A 26633-nucleotide genomic window follows, 5' to 3' on the forward strand; every position below is an offset into this window, starting at 1 on the left:
TATATATATATATATATATATATACCAGGGTTTAGTTCTGCTATGTAAAATACGAAGGGTTTTCATTTTTTTCTGTCTTTTCTTTCAGAGCACCAGAGTGCTTTTTGAGGTCACTGAGCACCATACATTTTTTTTATATACATTCTATGAAGTATTGTGTAAATTATTACTCAAAAAACAATAGAATTTTGATCGAAAATTGAAAAATATTTCCTCAGTCACTCGAATTCATCCGAAATCCTGACTGTAATAGAGTACCAATGTTGAAGGAGACACAGAGTAAGTTTCGGATGTCGGGGGGAAATATTTCTGAAATTCGGTATAAAAACTTTCTCAATAAAGCAGATAAATCCTTTGTACGGGATAGAGAAAACGCACTTGTGTGTATGTGATCACAATTTTCTCTTACAGAGCACATGTAAGGATATGCATACCAATACAGTGATAGATGTATATACATGCATACCACTACAATGATAGATGTATATATATATTCATACCACTACAGTGATAGATGGATATATATATATACATACCACTACAGTGATAGATGTATATATATATATATATATATATATATATATATATATATATATATATATATATATATATATATATATGCATACTAATACAGTGATAGATGTATATAATATATATATGCATACTAATACAGTGATAGATGTATATACATGCATACCAATACAGTGATAGATGTATATATATGGATACCACTACAATGATAGATGTATATATATGCATACCACTACAGTGATAGATGTATATACATGCATACCAATACAGTGATATATGTATATATATGCATACCAATACAATGATAGATGTATACATATATATACATATACATATATGCATACCTTCGTAATGATAGTGATACCGTATACATACCGCAAGCGACCAGAAGATCCGACAAGTATGTAAACACTTCACACTTTTAACGAAATACGTTAATAAGCGAATGATGGTTGTGTGTGTGTGTGTGTGTGTGTGTGTGTGTGTGTGAGGGGGGGGAGGTGTGCACTCACTGTGTCTTCAATTCTCCGATCTACTTCGCTCAGGTAGATTAAAAAAAAGGCGAACGAGGATTTAACGAAAAAAAAAAAAGGTAGTTTGTTAACAAGAGTCTCGAGTCTTTAACAAAAGCGTTACACTTCATTATTTTCTGTTGTCATGTTGGTAATTACTTTGGTTTCGCGAACCCAGGGCTGGAACCAGATTTTTTTCCATGCGTTTTTCTAAATGCTCGCAGTCTATACACACACACACACACACACACACACACACAAGTCATGACCATAAAACACCAGAGCCTCTTCACACAAGACTCATACAACTTCAGGGCTGCGCTCCGATCAGTAGCAGGGAAATGAGGGACTCTTCCATAGCAAGAGAACCCTTGACAAGACTATATACACTCCTTTCCAGTCCATTAACGATGGTTAAGCCTCGTTGAAGGCGAGTTCTAGGCCCATTCTAGACCTGGCCACAGATAACCGTTATCTTAACTGCTTATCAGTGTCTACAAGACTCTGGCTAGATTACCACCACATAGCCGTGGGTCGAGTCTGGCTTCCACACTCCAGCGAGCGATACACATACCGGCCGTCTCTCTCTCTCTCTCTCTCTCTCTCTCTCTCTCTCTCTCTCTCTCTCTCTCTCTCTCTCTCTCTCTCTCTCTCTCTCTCTCTCCAAACACAAACACACACAAAAACAAAACCACCTACATGTATATATGAATACCTTCCTTCCCCCTCCTCCTCCTCCTGCCTCCCTCCCTATTCTCCAACAAACGTGAAACCATTCATCACCAACATTCCTCCACCCCCTCCAACTTTCCTCCACACCTCTCCTCCAACTTTTCTCCTCCACTTCTCCAACTTCCCTCTAAAACTTCCGTCATATCCCACACGTTTTTATTTTTCCTCTCCCCTCATGCATTCACAAAGCTCCGCTTCCCTCAAAATTATCTTCCATACCTCTGGGCACTTCACAAACACGTCTCCAACAAACACGTCTCCAACAAACATATCTCCAACAATCCTTATCCTCCCATCCCCCACCAAAAAGGCAATACACACTTTCCCAACCTTTTCAAAACGTAGTAATTACATTGTCTTAAAAATATCCGGACAAAATCCACTATTCATCTCTCGAGTTCAACAGATATTCAAATTAACTGTCATGAACACACGCGTATGCAAATAGACCCATGAGTACGGAGCATGAACATATGTGTTTATGCCAGTTCACATCATGCAAACTGAACCAATGTTGAACTGAAAAAAAAAAGGGTGAAAAAGTTAACCCTGCTTTGTGAGCATCGCACGCAACATCTAACACCATTTCTCAGTTTCCAATCCACCATTTCTAACCTCATAGTCCAATCATCCAACACCATTAACCACTCCTTACACAATACCTCTTCCTTCATGACCTCTCGCCAACTCGACACCGGTGAAGTATGCGCGTTCTTAAAACTTCTTTCCCTCCTTGAGTGGTGTCTGTCCTCGCTGTTCGTATAATCACCTACACCGAACCCCCAGGCCAGACTCGGGGTCCAGGAGAGAGATGAATATACCATAGCCAAGGCCTTGTTATAACCCACGAGCCAGCAGTGCCAATGTGGAGGCGGGAGGAGGGTCAAAGGTTAATTAGGGATCAGGTCTTGCCAATGACTCAGCCCCGGTGTAATGAGAGGGAGGACATCGGTACAAATCCATGCCATATATAATTTCCAACCCAACCCCCTCTTCCCCCAACCCACATTGGCCTAACTATGCCATTAAGCCCTAGAGGTCAGAGGTCAAAATGTGGAGGAGATGGGTTAATTAAGACTCTGTTGATGGGAGGGGGGTAAAAGTAGTTATGGATGAGCGAAAGGTGATGACCCTCTGCGTCGTAAAGACCAAACTACCCGTCGTGTCGTTGAAGAAATCGTCCTTACAGTTCAGTGCGGGGCAGAAATGCACATTCTCCTGATCTACCAACCTGTTTGAGCATGGGGTCAACACAGGCTACCTCATTATCCAGGTACGAATATGTAATGACACCTCATCCATCTAACTCCCTTTTTGCACATGGGAAATATATATATATATATATATATATATATATATATATATATATATATATATATATATATATATATATATATATGATCTACTGCATTCATTTCTGAAGTTTCAAAACCTTTTTCACACATGCAAAGGTCTATACGTGACCAACCACATCATTTTTTCCTCACATTTCCAACCTCTATTGTCCATACAAAGGTTATATTTCACACAGAGCCTCTTCAACCTGCCAACGCTTAGGAAGACACACACAGATGAGACACATATTAATGAGAGACACACATCAACACTTCCAATGGAACAGGACAGCGATCAATACCGACCCCAGTAAACTACATGGTTACATGTGACACACCAAATGACACCGTAGTTTACCCTAAATTAAGGAAAACAAGACATGGGGTGGTTGTGGTATAGGGCGGCCGGCAGGGGAAGAAAAAATATTGTTATACACATGTTATTCAAGAGTGAATAAAGGAAATTAGACTTGGTATTCACGAGTGGAAAGTCTTATTCGTTCCCTCACCTGGCATCAGAAAGACACTAGTATTCTGCTAGCATTACTCACAGTTTTACAGTCTATCGTGATAGACTTGTTAGAGATAGGCAGGTCTTGGGTCTATCTTGATATACGACCCAATAGAAAAGCCTGTGGTCTATCATGAAAATTATCATAACCATTGTTATCATCATCATTATAATTATCATCATTATTATGATCATTATTGTTATTATTACGATTATCAACATGGTAGTAATAATGTTATCATTAAAATCATCATTATTGTTATTATAATCAATATCATTAAAATAATATCATCGTTAACATCATCATTATTGTTATTATAATCAATATCATTAAAATTATCATTATTGACGGTTTACTGAAGTACAAAGTAAAGATATTTAATATATACATGGGATAATAATATAAGGAAAGATTAACTGATGTGTCTTAGCGAATATTTAAGCGCATTTGCCCTGAACAGGGCAATTTATACACTTATTGGAAAGTCAAAGTTCACTTCATCTGTCCAATATGAGTTCGTTTATCATAAAAAAAAAGAGGAGGAAGAGAAGGGATTAAAAAACCTGCTCAAAGTCATGTCCTGTGTGTGTGTGTGTGTGTGTGTGTGTGTGTGTGTGTGTGTGTGTGTGTGTGTGTTTTACCATCGTACAGGCCCTCCCAATGTCTAATGTCATTAAGTAATCATCATGATTACCTAATTACCCTGTACGGGGAGAGTGTTTTTTTATACTCGTGGTGCCCCTATCTCTTTTGTGATTACCTTAATGTAACTACTCATTTGTGACGTAAAGGGTGAGACCTGTACACTCGTGGAGCCCCATGTCTTGTGTGATTACATATCTGTAATTACTTTTGTGCTGTAAGTAGAGTTTAATATTGTGATTACATATTTTGTAATTACTTTTGTACTGTAAGTAGAGTTTAATATTGTGATTACATATTTGTAATTACTTTTGTACTGTAAGTAGAGTTTAATATTGTGATTACATATTTGTAATTACTTTTGTACTGTAAGTAGAGTTTAATATTGTGATTACATATTTGTAATTACTTTTGTACTGTAAGTAGAGTTGAATATTGTGATTACATATTTGTAATTACTTTTGTACTGTAAGTAAAGTCTAATATTGTGATTACATATTTGTAATTACTTTTGTATTGTAAGTAGAGTTTAATATTGTGATTACATATTTGTAATTACTTTTGTACTGTAAGCAGAGTTTAATATTGTGATTACATATTTGTAATTACTTTTGTACTGTAAGTAGAGTTTAATATTCGTGAGTCCCCTAATCTTTCGTAACCTTCCCACGAATTATACACATTTGTATATGTCTGCATACACGAAATTCCATTCGTCCACCACTCATATTATTTCTTTACGAATTTTCTTTGACATGATTCCTACTTAGCTTCATGGTGTGTGTGTGTACGAGAGAGAGAGAGAGTTACACCTGATCCCTTGCGAAATCACAGGTAGTTCTGTCGTTACGACGCAATCCGTGGAGAGAGAAAATACCACATATTTGTTTTCAAGACTGATACCAGATTTACAGTCTAATATATATATATATATATATATATATATATATATATATATATATATATATATATATATATATATATATATATATATAGCGATTCTATCGTGATAGATCCAAGAGCTGCTGACATCTAGCGATTCTATTGTGGTAGATCCGAGAGCTGCTGACGTCTAGCGATTCTACTGTGGTAGATCCAAGAGCTGCTGACATCTAGCGATTCTATTGTGGTAGATCCGAGAGATGCTGACATCTAGCGATTCTATGATGATAGACTCAAGAGCTGCTGACATCTAGCGATTCTACAGAGAGATCCAAGAGCTGCTAACATCTAGCGATTCTACAGTGAGAGATCCAAGAGCTGCTAACATCTAGCGATTCTACAGTGAGAGATCCAAGAGCTGCTGACATCTAGCGATTCTACAGAGAGATCCAAGAGCTGCTGACATCTAACGATTCTATCATGAGAGACTCAAGAGCTGAGGGAGCCCGTGGCCTAACGCGAGTGTCATTTTTGCAGCTGGGGAGGAAGCAAGACTTCCCCACCCCCCCTTGTGAACACCAAGATGAACATCCTTCGTCCAATCTTTGAGGCAGAGTCAAGTAAACATTCACACTTTGAACCTCAATGCCAGAGCAACACTTCCTAAATCCAGACAGACCCACTCCATACTGGAAGGTTCTCTCCAAAACACTAGCTTTCCTTTGGACGAGAATATATCACTCCACCACTCCACATATCCGTGGTACAATCCACCATCGACTGTACGTCCTTCAATCCCGCTAACAAGTTAACATATCTCCGTGCTATGGTTAACCGGCATCCCCTGGATAACTCAAGGCTTCACCGACATTTCATAGCAATGCATTCGCTCGCCGCCAACCCAGCTGGTTCTGTCTTTCAGCCACGACTGCAGAGCGGAGGTCCATTGATTTGCAAAGCTGTTTTAAAAGCCTTTGCGTCCGACTGAGCGATTTGCCAGCATTTGAATAGGGATCTTCTGCTTTGGGACACTGATAGATCATGGGGGGTAAAAAGCGAAACGAACGCTAGGATAACAACAGGGGAGAATAAAGCTATTTTGATACCATGTATTGACACGAAAAATACTTACGATGATGGTTGTTTTAAACCAGTATTGCACCAACAGTTCCCTGTAGTTTAACAATATAATCTGTGGGTATAGTTTCAGCTGCCATACGCTGGCAAATATGTACAAAAAAAAAAAATAACAAAACTATGGCTATAGTCATCCTATCGTAACTGTTATGGCAAATATATATATAAAAAAAAACACACACAACTATGGCTATTATCCTCCTATCATAACAATTACTATACCAACATGTCTTGCTGTATGATATGGTCTATAATTCCTGGAATCTAACAGGTTTTCGCCAGGTATATTCCAGTTATGACAACATTTCAAACTATTTGTTTACCTCAGAGAGAGAGACGTCAAGCCATGGGAGCCTGTATACCAAAACATGCGAAAACAGGACACTCTAACCTTTCTTTATAACAATAGCTGACATTCCCGTATAAACAAATGGGATGATAAGTCTTAACAACACATGGTAGTTAGGTTGAAAAACATCTGTACATAATAACAGAAGGATATATGTGCTCAGATATTGGCAGCGGTCTCAGCACATGGCCCTTCGGTACACCAGACGTTATCTCCACAATGTGTGTGTGTGAGTAACTGCTCCCTTGCTGTTCAGTACCACGTGGACCTTGTATGCCCTGGTAACTCCCTAGTATGCCCTGGTAATTCCCTAGTATGCCCTAGTAACTCCCTGGTATGCCCTGGGAGTTACGTAGCGCCTCTCTCAACTCCCCTGGTGCTCCCCTGGTGCTACGTAGCCCTGCCCTGGTACACTCCCCTGGTGCTACGTAACCCTGCCCTGGTACACTCCCCTGGTGCTACATAGCCCTGCCCTGGTACACTCCCCTGGTGCTACATAGCCCTGCCCTGGTACACTCCCCTGGTGCTACGTAACCCTGCCCTGGTACACTCCCCTGGTGCTACATAGCCCTGCCCTGGTACACTCCCCTGGTGCTACGTAACCCTGCCCTGGTACACTCCCCTGGTGCTACATAGCCCTGCCCTGGTACACTCCCCTGGTGCTACATAGCCCTGCCCTGGTACACTCCCCTGGTGCTACGTAACCCTGCCCTGGTACACTCCCCTGGTGCTACATAGCCCTGCCCTGGTACACTCCCCTGGTGCTACGTCGCCTTGCCCTGGTACCTGGCATTACGGTACTGACCTGTATGTTGATGATGCCCCGGAAGACTGGGCTCTCTAGGACGGAGATGAGGGTGTTCAAATCGTTGCTACACTGATCAGACATCTTTATGTCATCCGATTCTTTCATGGCGCGCTGGATACGCTCAAGGAGGGACAGCGCTGCCGACGTGTCTGTAGAAGAGAGAAAACAAGTTAAATTACAATCAGAAATGATGACCAAAATGAGGTAATATGTCACTGAATAGTTTTGTAGGTACCTTGAACCAGCCTATATAGATGGGTCTACTTTATTTTTTTTTCTATTTTCCTTTCGAAAGTGTGAGTATTATTTACTCATACAGTCGATTATGCCAGCCAGACACTCTGTTTAGAGTCACTGGGCGACGATAGAGAGAGAGAGAGAGAGAGAGAGAGAGAGAGAGAGAGAGAGAGGGCAGACCAACTGACAAAACTTTACGCTACATGAAAAAAGAGAGAAAGAAGAAAAATACCGTTCCCGATTTTAACTATAAAATAAACTACCCAAACCAGTCCAGTCCATCAGTGGCTGTCAAGAGCTAGTCCTGTGTCCCAGGCAGCTGTCTTTACTTCCTGCCCCACTTTGCACATATATGGGATGTTGTAATTCAGTCCACAACCATACAACCTCGCCAACTCACGCAATAATAACACTCGACATGGCGTAACTCACATACCTAGTTCATCACAACCCTCAATTCTCCTTACGACAAATCGTAAATTACCGAAAACTAATCTGGTTATAACAAGCGATTGTGTGTTGTTTTTTCTTTAAACTCAAAATCCTCGGTGTCTTGTTCCTTCAAAGATCTCAAGACTCACAACCCTTCCCTAACAACCCATTGTGGTCGACACACTCAGGAGGGACCAGCACTTCGACCCTGATTCACTAAGCTGTTGGTATACCTCTCTTCGATAGCTGGGCTTATCGATACACTTATCTACAAGAACAAAATATATATACATATATATTGGAAAGGATCACAATTTTGCGCGTGATCAAGATATTCCTATGAGCCCACGGGGAAAATGAAACACGAAAAGTTCCCAAGTGCACTTTCGTGTAATAATCACATCATCAGGGGAGACACAAGAGAGAAATATAACAGTCTCTTCAATGTATATCAACTGACTGTTATATTTCTCTCTTGTGTCTCCCCTGATGGTGTGATTATTACACGAAAGTGCACTTGGGAACTTTTCGTGTTTCATTTTCCCCGTGGACTCATAGGAATATATATATATATATATATATATATATATATATATATATATATATATATATATATATATATATATATATATATACCGCACTCCGCCTGGATATGCCGGGAAATATTTTCCAGCAACAGTTGAAAAAATGGTAACGTTTGACGTTACGATGTGTTTTTCTCCTCTCTCTCTCTTCTTCGAACTAACTCAAAGTCTTCCATGCACTCGCCAATACCTCTTCCTCCTCCTCCTCCTCCTCCTCCTCCTCCTCCTCTTCTTCTTCTTCTTCTTCTTCTTCTTCTTCTTCTTCTTCTTCCTCCTTTGGCTCCTCCTCGTCCTCCTTCTCCACCTCTTCTTCCTCCTTCGGCTCCTCTTTGTTTATATTACGTCTGCCGAAGACGCTGCCAATCTCTACCACCATCACGTCTTATATACCGTCTTTAACGAAGCAATATTTATCCTTCTTTTGAAATCCTCGTCTTCGGCGGAGGAAGAGGAGGGAGGGAGGGTTGAAAAAAAGGCTTTGAGCTAAAGATAGCAAATAATCTAGCGCTTATCTTGAGGCAGACGACGATTTCACAACGCGTCGGCCATGCCGAAAGACAGACGTGTCTGTGCACACACACACGCACCTTGCGGCCAGAGAAAATAACCATCAATGGAATATTACTATTGGCTTCGTCTACGACGCTGTAAAAGAGGCGGGAGTCGTTCGCTGACGTCATCCGAGCGTGCCAAACGCTTGCTTGTTTACGCTACACAACAACACATCATCCTGGACTCTTTTTGCCGCTTTCGGGACCAGGAAAGATAAGTCACTTCTCGTCTGTCTTTGCCTTTGTCTTCTCTATATCAAGTCTTTTTATCTCTGTGTCACTTTCTAATATGTCTATGCACCATCTAGCAACCAACCACTGTATCTCTATGACACTTTCTAATATGTCTATGCACCATCTAGGAACCAATCACTTTATCTCTATGTCACTTTCTAATATGTCTATGCACCATCTAGCAACCAATCACTCAAGAAATATTTTCCATACGATACTTTATACAATCTATCTTTAAAATATATCTATCTCTTCCTATAAAGGTGAATGGATATCAAAATATTCTTGAAAAAAAAAAAATTTCTTTTCCATTCATGAAGATAATATGTGACTCCACCACGCACAGTATGTCTTATCTAGAAAGATAACACCAATTGAACAAGAGGTTCTTGACTGTCTCATAAAAATTCCTATTTTATGACGTAAAACTTTTAACTACCAGTCTTGTCCATACCATCTACATGTCTTCTACAATGGCCTGTGCTTGTGATACAGTCTTTGCCTGTCGTATATCTGCACAATAATACATTAGACCAATTTCTTTTCTCTACGTTAGACCAATTTCCTTTTTCTTTTAAATCTACTGACATCTTGTATCTTCGCTAAGATAGATCTTAAACCTCTTAGGAACACTCGATCTTAATGATTCTTAATACTTCATACAGAAACGCCCAGGATGATCCTTCGTTGCCAAAATCATCACACCATTTACGACCTAACCCATTATCACAACTGCTCTGGGGCCTTAGTCCACCATTTACGACCTAACCCATTATCACAACTGCTCTGGGGCCTTAGGCTACCATACATTATACCGAAGTGTCCTTGCCTCTCGGTAAACTCCCACTCCCCCCCTCCCCCTCTCTCTCTACAAAAACACTCACACTCTAAACTAATACCCAAGGCTCCTCTGTAGCTCATAAAAGTCCAATCTCCATTTCTTGACCTACATGAACAGCCTACACATCAGAGCGCCCGGAGCGAAAGCCACTGCCTCAATTCTAAACCTCGTAATTTGACACACAGTCTCTCAAACATTCAGTGCCAATGAACGTGGAAGAAGCGCCCCGTGGGAAATTAACATCTAATAATTAAGCAGCCACGGGAGAGGGAGGAGGGGGGGTTGAAAAATGGGGTATATTCAATGAGGCAATTACACCAGACACGAGCCTCATCCACCAACGCGCGCTGTGTTTTACAGCGTCACACACACACACACACACACACACACACACACACACACACAACAAACACACACACACACACCACAAACATGTTAAAGACGAACATCGCGACAGGTCCGAAACACAAGTATAGCAACACAAAAGCAACTAGTAACAAAAGTAACAAGAAAGACGGAGGAAAGACGAGGCGGCGCGCAGTGAGTCCATGAGCTGGAGCAATCTTCAAGGCATTCCCTTACAAACGCTGCGCTTTTTCCAAGAGAGTGGGAGAGGAAGATGTGTGTGTGTGTGTGTGTGTGTGTGTGTGTGTGTGTGTGTGTGTGTGTGTGTGTGTGTGTGTCGTCGTACTTAGTCTGGAGTTCGACTGACCTTTATATATCGACAAACTTCGACCTCCAGGTCCACCCCCGTCATGGAGGACAAAATCTTGTGCACACGGTTCATTTATGACAATGACGCGCGGGTAGTAGTAGTAGTAGTAGTAGTAGTAGTAGTAGTAGTAGTAGTAGTAGTAGTAGTAGTAGCAGCAGCAGCAGTAGTAGTAGTAGTAGTAGTAGTAGTAGTAGTAGTAGTAGTAGTAGTAAGAAGTAGTCGTACAAGTAGTCGTATTGGTCAAGGAAGACGTAGCGTGGGCCACGCACGCCAAGGCTGTCTAGCTGTCGCAAAGAACTCCAGAATCCAAGTGAGGCGGAGCGGGAGTGGGGAAAAATGTTTTCGAGTAAAGGAGAGATTGGATGATTTACAGGAGACCCTGCGTGAATTGAAAGGTTGATTGGGTGGACTGGAGAAGAGAGATTGGGTGAACCAGACGACTGTGACTTGGACTGGAAGAGGAGGAGGAGTGACTGGGTTGAACTGGAGGAGGAGACTGGGTGAGTGGGAGGAATGGTTTGGTGAAGTGGGAAAGTGGGTTAAGTGGACTGGAGGAGAGACAGGGAGAGACTGGAAAAGAATTTGGAGGCGACAGAGGAGGATTGGTCGACCGGAGTGTGCCACTAACGGCACACCGAGAACACACACACACACACACACACACACACACACACACTATTGATGTTGTGCACTTCACAGGATCCTGGTGGCTGGTTCTGCGAGCTGTCAATAGAGATTTCGAAGGCGCGCCTGCGTACAAGGAGAAGATCCGCTGTTCAAAAAGTCCTTCTCGGGTAGTTTATCTTTGGGGTGATGAAACGGCAAAGTGAGTACCCCACAGTCGCTCTATAACATCCTTGTATGAGTCTTTAGTTTCAAGTGTGGGCCAATAAGGTTTTGCTTACTTTACGATGGTTTGGGAGGTCTTCTACCCCCACAGCTGAGGTCTGGCACCTTACCTTACCTTACGTATACCTTACGATGGTTTGGGAGGTCTTCTACCCCCTACAGCTGGGGTCTGGGACCTTACCTTACCTTACGTATACCTTACGATGGTTTGGGAGGTCTTCTACCCCCACAGCTGGGGTAAAACCAAACTACCTTGTTTCCTCTGTCTACAGTCAAACATGCAACGCACCCTGATCTTCTTTGCTTGAATATCGAATGGCGCATCCAGCCAACAGAAACCACCTCTAATTCTTCTGACATGTTTGTTATCTTTCCTCAGTAAGCTGTGGCCTGTTAACTGTCTGCAGCTCGAGTTTGTTTGGAATATAGTGAGCGCCGCTCCTTAACATCACAAGTGGAATACTGGACACGAACGAATAGCGTCATATCTTCGAACAGAAATGCAAAACAAGAAAAAAAAAAGATATGAAAGAGGCTTAAGCTTCATGAACTTAACTTCAACAGACGCCATAAATGAACTAATATTTCTTCAACGATGATCGGCTGGATTGTGCGAACCTTCAAAACGAGACAAGCACAGCCGATCATGAGTCGTTCAACTGACCGTATAATCTCCGGTCTTTAACACTGCGGTGGGGCAATAGACCATCCTTCCAGCGGATGGCACTGTGGCCCTGGAACATGTCATGACTTACAGGAAAGGAAGTTCCACACCAGTGGGGGACCTCATCTCTTGGAAGTTTCCCTACCATTCGTTAACTTCTGAAACTTCTTTCTATGTTGCAAGTCTTCGTCCTTTCCTTGCTCACCTTCTAGTGTGTGTGTGCGTGCGTGCGTGTGTGTGTGTGTGTGTGTGTGTGTGTGTGTGTGTGTGTGTGTGTGTGTGTGACACGTACCTGATTTCTAAACTCTCGTGTATTCATTCCAATACGTGCACAGCCAACGCATGCTTGTCCTCAAGCAAAACCTACAGCACGTTACAGGCCTTGTATAACTAGGTACATAAAACCAAAGACCCAGTGCTTGAATAAAACTACAAAATGGGACTCTACAAACTAGGGTCAACTCCCGAAATAGGGTCACGTATTTCGCTTCCGAGGTCACAAATCGTTCGTCCGAAGAGTGTAAAGTCCATTTATTCTTAATCAACGTGAAGAGCAGAAATAGTGAATACTGAGAGTGCACAAAGTACCTTAGAATGGTCACAACAGGAATAAGTTAGTACATCTGATGTACGAAAAAAAAAATATATATAAAGTCGTACCCAGACTATTCATCATATATATTTAACTGCTACACTTAAATTAGAACTTAAAGTCCCTTTAAAACCATTAATGGTAAAGATAACTGCTTTCCAAACAGTGTGTATTTATCATCTCGTATTACTAAAAATATCACAGTACCTCAGCTCACGAGATACAGACTGATCACACATGACATCACAAACTTACAACTGCTATAATTCTTATTGCAACACACAGACAACATCCTCATTATAACATACAACAATAACCAACACTGAGACAAATGTTTTATAAAGAATGAGTCGTGTTTTCAGCCAAGAAGTTTATATACATGTATATAAACTGCTTTCACGAATAATATACATCCTGCACTTTTCTCACCCAAGTAAAGACTTAATACACACTCAGCTTTGGGATATAATAATGTCAGTTGTCTTCTGGACAGACAGGAGAAAATAAAACTTAATTCCATTAAGTTTAGATTATCAAAATTCTCTCCCACGTCTGAGGCTAAGCAAGATTCACCTTCATCTTCATCACTACATTTCTGTTTGCATGATTGAGGAATACTGTCATCTTTGGGTTATTAGAATCATCTTCATACAGGGGTTCTGGGGTTATATAATACTATATTATAATAATAATAATAATAATAATAATAATAATGATGATAATAACACCACTACTACTTATACTACTACTACTACTACTACTACTACTATTATTACTACTACTGCTACTTCTACGACTACTACTGTTACTACTACTACTACTACTACTACTACTACTACTACTACCACTACTACTACTACTACTACTATTACTACTACTGCTACTACTACTTCTAAGACTATAACTATTACTACTACTGCTACTACTACTTCTAAGACTATAACTATTACTACTACTGCTAATACTACTTTTACGACTACTACTACTACTACTACTACACCTACTACTACTACTACTACTACTACCTAATAATAATAATAATAATAACAACAAGGCATATCCTTAGTTCAGTCGGGTTGTGCCTGTTGCAGAATCTTGCCTCATAACCAAACGTCAACTTAGACGAGGAAAAACGAATGAGAAATATAACAGTTGTGGTTCCGACCATCCCATAAACAGTTGTAAATGGGGGAATTACAGTGAATCTGGTGTAAAGTGTTATAATAAAGTAGGGTTACCTCCGTCCGCCCAGGGGGAAACAGCGGTGTGTGGTAATATGGCTGGAGTTAATATGCCGTAGACAGCAGAGTGGGTAATTGGGTTACTTCCAAACCTTACCCTATTCCGCTCACTAGATTCGCCCCCTCCTTATTAACTGGCAGTCCGGGCTCAGGACGAGGAACTGGGCTGGTTTACATTCTGGCGTCTTAGAGATATCATACCGAGGTGTGGGTTAACTTAGAAGCAGGCATTCCACACGCTGAGTTCACATTTCGCCTGGTCTGAGGTGGGCATGAAAAACTAGTTCATGGAAAAGACGATTTCCATATACGATGATGTATATATACCTTATAAACACAAATGACTTCAGTGTATATATATATATATATATATATATATATATATATATATATATATATATATATATATATATATATATTTTTTTTTTTTTTTTTGTCGCTGTCTCCCGCGTTTGCGAGGTAGCGCAAGGAAACAGACGAAAGAAATATATATATACATATTCTGTTAAATGACCAGATAACTTGCTTTATCATCCGATTCTTCCAGGTTGTCTAAACATCCTTCTTCAAATAGCTGGGGAGGGTTGTATTTATATACCTCCACCGGTTGTAAATCCATCATATGATCTTCAGGAGCGTGTGGAGAGGTCAGTGGAGCAGGTGGGAATGACTGTGGGTAATAGGAGGTTTATTCTGGATATTCCATGTAGGCGGACGTGGATGTACACCTCCGCGCTTATTGGCTGCGCCGTAATGCTGGGGCAAATACCTGTAGTATCCTCGCCTCGGCCCGTGTGCTGAATGTTGGCTGTGTTACACCTTGATGTTTCGTACTTTGGCAATGTGTGGTGTCTTCGGCCATGTTCAAGGCGTGGTATCCATGTACATTTAACAACTGTACCCTCGTGAAAGGGCATCGTCATGCCACTTGGTGTCATGTAATTCGACCCAAGCCTTCTTGAAGGTGTTGGCTAAGTCGTCTGGACATTAAGGCTTCTCTTCCCATGTACGTCATGCTGGTAAGGAGGTCACGCTCGCTTCCTTGATGACATTTGACTTCGTAAACTACGTTGGGTTCTCGTTAGCTCTCTGGCTTTATATATAGCCGGTTGCTCGAGGCGAGGCTGCCTGTCCTCCTGCGTCTGTACATGATAACTACCTCGTCTTGTGTGGATGATGTTACCGTAGACGACACATGTCGTACAACTGTAAGGGTAGAAGACCTCCCAAACCATCGTAAGGTAGACGTAAGGTAAGGTAAGTTCCCAGCTGTGGGGGGTAGAAGACCTTCCAAACCATCATAAGGTAGACGTAAGGTAAGCTAAGGTCCCAGACCCCAGCTGTGGGGGATAGAAGACCTTCCAAACCATCGTAAGGTAGACGTAAGGTAAGGTAAGGTCCCAGACCCCAGCTGTGGGGGATAGAAGACCTTCCAAACCATCGTAAGGTAGACGTAAGGTAAGGTAAGGTCCCAGACCCCAGCTGTGGGGGATAGAAGACCTCCCAAACCATCGTAAGGTAGACGTAAGGTAAGGTAAGGTCCCAGACCCCAGCTGTAGGGGTAGAAGACCTCCGACACCAATCGTAATATATACGTCCACGAACGCATAAACCGGAGACTGCGATAACTTCCCGCGACCATTTACGAACCGGAGGCTTCGCTAAACTTACGAACTTTCACCCTTGACCCTGTTTCCGGGGCGCAACCCCCTCCTTCCGGCCTGTCTCCCGCCCTACAAACCTTTACCCTAACCCCCCCCCCCACCCTCCTCTTTCCTGAGCATAACTTAAGCAGCATACATATAAACAAATAGATAGATAGATAAGCAACGGGAGGATCAATGAGTCAAAATGAGGAGTGAGAATAATGAGTTTCAAGAGGAATATAAGACTGGAGGCATACAGAGGACTGGAAAGCGAAAAAGGATGTAGGGAAGATGAAATGTCGCACGTAATACACACTTGGAAAATACATGAATAAAACAATACTGAGGGGTGGTAATGTAAAATAAAAAACCGTCAAGATTAATTAAGAGACGAATATGAGCATAGAACACTTAGGGAACGTGTAGAAAACAGATCACAAAAGTTAATAATCGTTCCTGGAATGTCCATCCATCGCTTCCAGCGTCTCTTAAAATACCGCCACCCTCTCGTCTTCATCAACAGACACCTGACCCTGGTTAATAACATCAAGAAGCCTTTTAAGATCCATACAGGCCATATCATACCTGGGGAAAATGGGTTATAGATCCTCCTCTGATACCTTCTTTAACTTATAGTTTAATCTTTTACCCTCAAGTGAGGCAACCTATTGCTGATGTTATTATTATAATCATTATTATTATCATTACTATCATTATTATTATCATTATTATCATTATTGCTATTATTATCATTATCATTATCATTATTGTTATTATCATTATTATTATTATTATTATTATTATTATTATTATTATTATTATTATAATTATTATCATCATAGTCATTATCATTATTTTACGACTAATAATAATACTACTATAATTATTGTCATTAAAATCATCATTACTGGTATCATTAATATATTCATTATCTATTTTCTAATGTTACTTACTGTTTACCCGGTGTTTACCTGGTGTTTACCTGACACTCTGGCTTGTCATCTAAAACTGCGAACTTCTCCAACACCTATGAGTAAATCCATTGGTTAATTCGCGTCTTTTTCACTCAATTCATAAGTGGAATAAAAAAAATGTCCTCAGGCCGGCGAAGGAATTTCTGAAACCAGCTTCCAGCTTATCATAAAATCGAAGAGCTTAAGGACTTGATCAAACTCTTTATATTACTGTATCACGAGAGATTTTTTTTCAAAAACTGTGATACAGAATTTGAGAGATCTGAAACATTCTTAGTAGGTTAAAAAAAAATACATCACTTCGCTGTAATCCTTTGAAGTCTGCAGTCGAAACATTTCAAAAATGAAGCCTCGTCCCCTGTATTCGAATCCTGAAATTACAGTCACCTTAAAGCCCACGAGCCCTAGACGAGTTACTGTAACAGCTGTAATCGTTCTCGGGGACTAGTTTCTAACCCCGTAACCCGCCGGGCTTCCAATAAGTTATGTGGTCTCCCTCCTTTACCACCGTGGGAAACACGGATGTCATAATGCATCAGGCAGATTCACATGCCTGAGCCAGGTAGCCATTTCATCGACCAGCCTCTAAAGGGAGGATGAACATCTGGGGGTTGACTGTGGACCGAGTTCCACGACCTGGGTTCGAACCCAGTTCATCTCGCATTTACCTTTCATCTTCACCCTCACCTTCTTTTCTCCCAGACCTCCCCACATTTTCTTCTTAAAGAGTTCCTCCTCACATCTTCTTTTCCTCTTCATATCCAGGAGCCTTTCCACTGGCTGGGTCCGTTCCAGCAGACGGTACATCCAGGGAGGTTCATTCCAGGGAGCTGGAGATTCCAGGCCAGGACGCTCCACCTACGTATTGATTTCTCGCACGACACGAATTTACTCCTATGGTTTGTGCAGAAGTGGTGGGTTAGCTACTTATTAGCAGCCTCTGACGTCTTTCTTGAAATGGTTTCGTGACTGCTATTACAACCAGAATATCCATTATCATCATTACTACTACTACTACTACTACTATAACTACTATTACTACTACTACTATGACTACAATCAATCATCAATATCACTGTTTTATCGGCTTCTTTGATAGCCTGATATTCTGATATGTACATATTGTTTACCTTGTGTTTACCTGGTGTTTACTTGAAGCTCTGTCTCATTATATACAACTACGAACGTCCCTCAGCACTTAGGGTAAGTGCATCCTGTGGTTCAATATAATGCTTTTAGTTCTGGTGTTATTGCTGGCAGTGAAGAGGTCCGTAGTACATGGTAAATACACAAGGAACGAGACTATGGCCATAGAAAGTAATGCCCTTGTAGAAAAAAGAAGAAGCGAGGAATGCATTCTGGATTCTAACATCACTGAAACTCCATTTATCTCTTGTGTGCTTCACAAAGCGTGGGATTCGAAGCACAGACATACAGAAAGCGAAGAAATAGTACCTCCCCGCATTCAGGTATTACTTTTTGTTATTTCACGAATTACTATCATGTCACGACTTGGATTTCCATGTAATCCTTACAAAATCGTACAGACATCAGAGATTATTTTTTTTTTTTTGGTCTTCCAAAAAATACAGATCCTGGATACGCAAATCACATCAACTAATGACAGTTTAGCCTAACTTGGGCAGGTTGGAATGGGTCAACGTTGGCTGAGATGGTTGGCTAAGCTACATCAGTTGGACTAGGTCAAAGTTGGTTGAGATGGTTGGCCAATTCAGAATGAAACAGATTCAAACCACACTTTGGATCATCTTGCAAACACACCTCAGAACGGAGACCTAAGCCTAGGAAGTGCTCCTTCCCCCCGTGACACACGTTCTTAAAACTCATGAGAGAAGAGAACCTCTCTCTCTCTCTCTCTCTCTCTCTCTCTCTCTCTCTCTCTCTCTCTCTCTCTCTCTCTCTCTCTCTCTCTCTCACACAGATCTATATCCCTCCCTCCTGTGTGACGGTGCATTGCGTTCCATCTCGTCTATCTACAATTCCTGTCGACCACCTCCGGAAACACAAAACACCCTGGTATTGTCCAGGTGTAATTTATATTCCTCGTTACTGGTCCAGCGGATAAATCTTCAACTTCACAAAAGACAATGGCCATGACTTGGTAAGGTTACCTGATGCAATGTAGGGCCGTCATGTACTCCTAAGATGCCTCAGGACTTGTAAGTTACGAGCAAGATTGAAAACAGGCGTGGTTCTCAAGTTGTATATGCAAACTACCATACCTAACGACCACGAGTCTCGTGTCTGGCTCTAAAAGTACCATGGCTGGTCTCAAAACTCTGTCGTTTTCCGAAGTCAAGCGAAACCACTTTGCCAAGTCTTTTCCTTCACGAAAACGGACAATGGACGGGCCAAAACATGCCCTTAAAAGCGACCATCTTGCACGAACGGGCAGACAAAAAAGCGAGTAAGTAGAAGCGATGGATCAATCTCAACTCTATACGAGTTTCTCGATCGTAGTGTTTAAAAGCGGGAAGGCTACTGGAAAGAAGGGAAAGCCAAAATACGGAGGAGAACTCCAAAACTTTGCTGAACGGGGACAAAAGGTGCCATAACGGCTCATCCTCGAATGGTAATTACCCAACAAAAATGCAATGACATGCGACCAACAAAAAAAAGGACGCCAGCCGCTGGTACTTATTCAATTACTGAAAGATAAACACACAAACTCCCCCCCAAGATCGCTGAGTTAGTTCCAGGTTATGATAATATCAGAAAGTTAAGGCGAGGGCAAGTCTCCAAAAGACGTCCATGCCTTTCTTTATGTCTCAGGGCCAAGAACAGATGTCCCTCAGAGGGGCGCATTGTCCTCCTCATTGAAATGCATACGGAGGGAACTCGTTAGTGCATGGCATTACAACCTGCGCCTTCTCTTCCTCCACCCTCAATACCTCAGACCTGTTCGATGGTGCGTGGGTGTGTGTGTGTGTGTGTGTGTGTGTGTGTGTGTGTGTGTGTGTGTGTGTGTGTGAGAGAGAGAGAGAGAGAGAGAGAGAGAGAGAGAGAGAGAGAGAGAGAGAGAGAGAGAGGAAACATATATATATATATCTGACATTCCAAGACTGTTATGCAACTCCCAACTCACACATTCACCTACCGACCTACATTCCAAACTCTTTAGCACCACACACGCACTCACACACACACACACACACACTATACACCTATATGGAAACACACCTCACCCACACGCTTCATCCAAAGTGTGGAGACATCCAGCTTACCCAGATCTTATTAAGCACTTGTATGATTGTATTAAGCACTTGTATTAAGCACTTGTATGATTAATCATCCAGTAACAATCACAACCTTCCCAGTTCTGTAATACCTCATCTATATATTCTCAGCCAAAATGTAAAGACAGTATGATGGAAATTAGGTTCAAATATTTCCCCCTAAAAAAAACCACATTCTTCCTTGCGTCACCACACCACAACACACCTTCTGTGTATATATATCAAAACTTCCAAGGCTATATTCCACGCCAGGTCTTGACAGGGAGCTGCACCAATCTTAAGACGTCTAACATCCTGGCTTAGGATCCAGTCCCGTGTGACGGGTAATTGAGCTGTCAATCTCTGTCGACTGATCCCTTACGAAATACTAAACCTTCTTTCACGTCCTTGACTTCTAAAGGGTTGGAAACTGTCTCTCTCTTTTCTTTTTTTTTTCATCTGAAACAGTTCCAGAAATCACAACTATGTCTCACGTTACGTTCTGTTTTTCTTTTTTTCTTCTTCTTTCCAAATTCTCTATTATGATATTGAGATACTTTGAGAGAGAGAGAGAGAGAGAGAGAGAGAGAGAGAGAGAGAGAGAGAGAGAGAGAGAGAGAGAGAGAGAGAGAGAGAGAGCTGAACTCATAAATCCTTCTGTCTTCTGGTTATTGTCATAACTCTTGAACAAACAAACGCTCCTCATGACGCTTCCCCCTTTACCAACACACCTGACCTCAAACCCCTTAAGAGGAAAAAAAAATAGTGACACCTAAAACAAAAGAAAACGGGACAGTGGTTCGTGACGCACAGCCAAACGACCCCAACGACGGAACCACGACTGCCCCTAGTTAACGGCCGGTGACAGCGAACGACACAGACAGTAACATAGGCATTTCATGAACGTATTGTGACGTTCATACCCAACACGTAGGAAATTTCATGATCGTTCTGTACGTAACCTACCCACACGTACATAGAAATCCCCCCCCCCCTAACCATGTGGTACGAGACCCCCCCCCAACCATGTGGTACGAAAGGAGGTGGACATTACGCGAGAAATAGTGGGGTCAGAAACAATCTCTCTCTCTCTCTCTCTCTCTCTGAGGACGACTGCTGAGGGACACTATCAATACACACGCTATTAAAGTTGATGCTTTCGAGGAGGGAGAAAGCCCTCCTTTGTATTAACTAAAGAAGCCCCGCCCCTCCACGGGGTGGATATAGAGACAGTGGGAAGAAAACGTAGTGTTGACATTACCATCTTCAAATCACCTGGAGAAAACGAGTAAAAGAAATGTTAAAAAAAAAGGAGAAATCATGAGATTTTGCCCCTGGTTGTGTACAACAGCATGAGGTTCGAAGGTCCAGTTAACAATCGTGACCAACAAACGACCATTCCTACCGACCTGAAATTGGTTGCGTGATTACACACTCGTGTATGTTGCTTTGTGATCGCTTAACCTTTTCCTGGGCCAGACCCTGGGTCTCTGTATCTATGTAACTCTATGTAACTCTATTCTTACAGTTCTATGTACCATTTCGTAAGGATTATTCCTTGCTACATGTATCAATAACAAGAACTCGTACACCAAACGAGATGCGGTGTGTGAGATCCAGCGTTTTGTAGCGCACGACGGAACTACCCTTGAACATGACGATGCGACCCTTGAGCATGATGGTACGACCCTACAGCACGACGGTGCGACCCTTGAGCACGAAGGTACGACCCTTGAGCACGACGGTACAACCCTTGAGCATGACGGTACGACCCTTGAGCACGGCGGTACGACCCTTGAGCACGCCGACGGTACGACCCTTGAGCACGCCGACGGTACGTCCCTTGAGCATGACGGTACGAGCCTTGAGCACGACGTGGCGACCCTTGAGCACGCCGACGGTACGACCCTTGGGTATGATGAAGACCTGGCCAATCGTACCGTGCACCTGTCGTACCGTCGTGCTCAGGTATCGTACCGTGGCACTGAGGTACACCCTCCCGACGTGCTCAATAGCCAAACCGTCGTATACTGAAAGGCCGTACCGTCGCACCGGACAACTGTACCGTCATGCGAAACGATCGTACCGTCGTATTAAAGGATAGTACCGTCGTAATCAGGGGTTTAATTACAAGGCTTTCACACAACTGGTTGTTATACTTATGATTTCCTTATGCGTAATGGAATCACAACAATTACTACAACCACAACAATAGTTGTAAAAGTCAAAAAGACGTAATATAATCACAACATATATAAACTCACTTAAAAAAATATATATAATCCTATACACATAATTACCCATAACTTGTAAAATGAAGTCATTAGATGCACACAAAGCTATTAACACAACCAGTAACGAAGGAATTATCACAGGCCCATTAAGTAATTAATCCAAAAACAGTAACACAAGTCATTACTCCAAATAAGCAATTAACCCATCATTAGTAACACTGACCATTACAGGCCCATTAGCAATTAACCCATCATTAGTAACACTGATCATTATAGTCCCATTTAACCAATTAACCATAATTAGTACCACAGGTCATTACAGTCCCATTAGCAATTAAGACATCACTAATAACAGAGGTCATTACAGCCCCCCCCATGAAGCAATTAACCCATGACCAATAACACCGGTCATTACAAACCCACCAAGCAATCAATACATAACCAGGGACGCCGGGGGGGGGGGGTGTTATTAGAGACACACCGAGCTATTAAACCATACCAAGTGACACAGGTCGTTACAAGCCCGCTTAAAAATTAACCCATGACGTAAAGGGGGGATGAGGGGGGGGAAACAGGCAAGGAACACTGACCCACACATACAGACATGCGAGATAGTGGGTTGGAGGTAGGGTAATGGAGAGAGAGAGAGAGAGAGAGAGAGAGAGAGAGAGAGAGAGAGAGAGAGAGAGAGAGAGAGAGAGAGAGAGAGAGAGAGAGAGAGAGAGAGCCGGGCGAGGTAGCACGGGAGGTGGGGAGAGTCTGGGCACACACGGGCCCCCCCCTTCCCCTTTTCCTGGCTTAATGCCTTAATTAGACTGGAAGCCGAAGAAATGCTTAACGCCTGAGTGTGTCTCATTACCTTGGGAAGGTGCCAATACCTGCCTTACCTCTTCCCCAACTTACCTTACCTTACGATGGTTTGGGGAGGTCTTCTTCTACCCCCAACAGCTGGGGTCTGGGACCTTACCTTACCTTACGTATACCTTACGATGGTTTGGGAGGTCTTCTTCTACCCCCAACAGCTGGGGTCTGGGACCTTACCTTACCTTACCTTACCTTACGATGGTTTGGGGAGGTCTTCTTCCCCTACAGCTGGGGTCTGGGACCTTACCTTACCTTACGTATACCTTACGATGGTTTGGGAGGTCTTCAGTGTGTTGAACAGTCTTGCGTCCTTGATGTTCAAGCTGTTATCTTTCTTCTATCATGTCTTATCGCACCTTTTTGAGTTTAGGAGTAATATTTGGAGTCTTCAACACTCGTTCTCTCAAAAAGCGAAAGCAACCTCGAGTGAAAAATCTAGGGTTATGGCCTCCAAGACTCCAAGTTTAAAACCATCTTTTTTTTTCTTTGGCAATGACTAAAATCCTGTGATCTTGTAGGAGAAAATATGAAATATTCATAAATTCGACTTGAGTTGCTTGAGTACTTGAATCTAGTTCTGCGATGGGAGTGTTCAAGTGGCATTAGAGGGTTTTGGAGGTGGTGGTTGGGAGGAAACCGCAATATGCTTGGAGGAGGAAGAGGGTGGGAGGTGGCTGCAATATGCTTGGAGGAAGAGTGTGGGTGGTGACTTCATCAACAAGTCTTGGAGTGGACGAGAAGTGACTGCAACAAGTATGAGAGGGGACGGAGGGGTTGTGGGGAGGGGTTGTGGAGGGTAGGGGATTATCGACTGTTTCAGCTGTGACGTCAGTAGGAGGTTCTGGGATCACAGAGTGGACGCCTCATCCCACGAGACGGTAGAATCCCAGCAGGAGAGATGTAGTCACCGGGGAATGAAGACGCTGTCTCCACGTTCAGTCTCCCTGATCAGCATTCGCCTCGTCTCATCCCTAAGTCTTCGAGGGGGAGGAGGAGGGAGGAGGGAGGGAGAGGTAGGGCAGGGGGTGTATTCGGTCTTATACCCCTTACAACACCTTGAGGAAGTCAAAAGCAAACCTCATAAAACCCCAAAAACCAGCTCGCAGACACCACTCGCCACCTCACGGCATCTCCTCCCCTCCTAAAACCGTCTCGATCATCATTCGAAACACGGGCGTCTCACAGAGCCGAGTCACAGACACTGAGAATATAATCATTCACTTCTAATACATTCAAAACGTCCTTCATATTGTAGGATTCAGTCCTTTCCCTCCCACTGGAAACACACCTCAACCTCCTCCACGTCCCTCCCACTGCCACTGAGGATAATATCATTGTCTTCCCTTGGCACTTAGAATGTTTTTTCTTGTCCCACTGTTGAAACCTCTGTTCCTCTTCTGTTCACGCTATTCTAAGGCTTCACGCTGGGGTTATTCATTAATTCATTCTTTTTCATCTCCACCTCCATGTTATTCACCTGCACTTGAATGAAAAAACCCCCACTCATGTCTCAAAAGCCACCAGTTGGCAAGTGAGTTAGACCTAATCCAATATCACTTTCCTTTCAAACAACATGGAGAAAAAAAATTAAGTCCTCGGAATATTACATATACGTACGTGTGTTCTACGAGTGATTGCTGAACTACACATCTATCTGAAATACCCGAGACTACGAGAATAGAAAGCTGTTACTTTAGACTTCCCCTCAAAAAATAGATGATCATACACACATCCGCTCAAGATGGCTGGAAGAGTCTTTCATACAAGGTAGCCAAGAACCCCATTCCATATGGCTTGCGAAAACAACCCCCCACACAAGGGCACTTAGTAAATTGATTTTCCAAGAAAATGGCACACGCCTCGACCTTACATCAGGATATATATCTTAATATATAAAAACCTCTCCGTTTCCCAGTCCATACTGGGAGCGGCAAGCCTTGCAAGAAGAATCGACTCGTGAGTCTGTAAAAAAAAAAAGAAACACATAACTCCTCCTCCATCACTCACAAGTCATTCGCCGTGGTTCGAGCCCCCAAACAGATACTATCCACAGATCCATTTTCCCCCCCACGGGTTCTGAACCACCACCGCCTCCACACACACACACACACACACACACACACACACACACACACACACACAACACACCCCTTGTGTGGTAAAGAGTAAGGGATCTTAAATACGTAGAGAGAAAGCGCACTCCACATCCGGGCCTTTAAAACTCACCCAACACTCTACCCATCAAATTCCACGACGGTTTACTGAGTTTACCTACGGTATACATCGGGTGGTCTACTCTCCTCCCCCCCTACAGCTCGGGGAGAGGTCTCTAACCTCCCAAACTGGGTCGTTGATCGACCGGGCTGTTGGAGGTCACGACCAGCAGACCCACCCACATAACCAACCTGGAGAAATTCACAGTCAATGGATAAAACACCTTCGAGGTTTCTCTTTCAAAAAAGACCCCTCCCCCCTCACCATATTGTCTTTGGTACAATAGGATCCCGGACCATCCAATATCCTCGTGGATCCGCAGACCAACAGACCACAGTCCACCAACAGACCACAGTCCACCAACAGACCACAGTCCTAACTTCACTTGAGCAGAGGAGCAACACGTGTGGAAATCTGGTCCTAGACCGACCTGTCATTTTTATTTAAAGGTGGGGGTGTGTTCAGCGGGAGGAGGAGGAGGAAGAGGAGGAGGAGGAGAAGGAAGAAGAGGAGGAGGAGGAGGAGGAGGAGGAGGAGGAGGATGCTGGCGCGGTATCTGTTGGAGAAATACTTGGAGGCGTGGGAGTTGGAGGAAACCGGGTGACGCAAAATAGTCTCAGTGTGATGGCGCCTTCCGAGAGCGCGCGCGCACACACACACACACACACACTCTTTTGATGCCGGTTTAAAGGGGTAAAAGCCGGAGGTTTGCACCCAGCATGGATGCGTGCGTGGGTGGGGTGCGGTGAGGGTGGCTACACGGGAGGCAAAGAGAACCGAGGACGTTGTGAACGCTGACCCGTATTTCCTGGCGAAGACCCCAGGTCGTACTTCTAAAACGAGTGGAAGATGCACACCCGAAGACACGACGTCGCAAGGGGGAGGGGTTGTCGTATGCCGTGGTAAATACACGTAAGCTCTGAGATATTGCCTTAACCAGCGATTCGTTGGTCATAAATACATTACCAGTCTATTTCCACAACGCTGCACTGGAACGTATTATAAACAGCCTCTAATTTATATATAACCTTCAATAGCCAGGGAGCAGCAATAACTCCTTACATATTACGCCAACTATCATATTTC

The 26633-nt window shown here is 42.8% G+C and overlaps 1 protein-coding gene across 1 annotated transcript in view; it reads right to left on the bottom strand.

Annotated features, from left to right (window-relative positions):
- Positions 1-7361: 7361 nt before the first annotated feature.
- LOC139757456 (patj homolog) overlaps positions 7362-26633 on the bottom strand; it is a 264933-nt gene continuing 245661 nt past the window's right edge. The window contains exon 4 of the mRNA XM_071677983.1: positions 7362-7588. Within this exon, the coding sequence (XP_071534084.1) occupies positions 7362-7588 (227 nt within the window). The remainder of the gene's footprint in view (positions 7589-26633) is intronic.

The sequence above is a fragment of the Panulirus ornatus genome, chromosome 26 (assembly GCF_036320965.1).
Source record: "Panulirus ornatus isolate Po-2019 chromosome 26, ASM3632096v1, whole genome shotgun sequence".
NCBI lineage: Eukaryota > Metazoa > Arthropoda > Malacostraca > Decapoda > Palinuridae > Panulirus > Panulirus ornatus.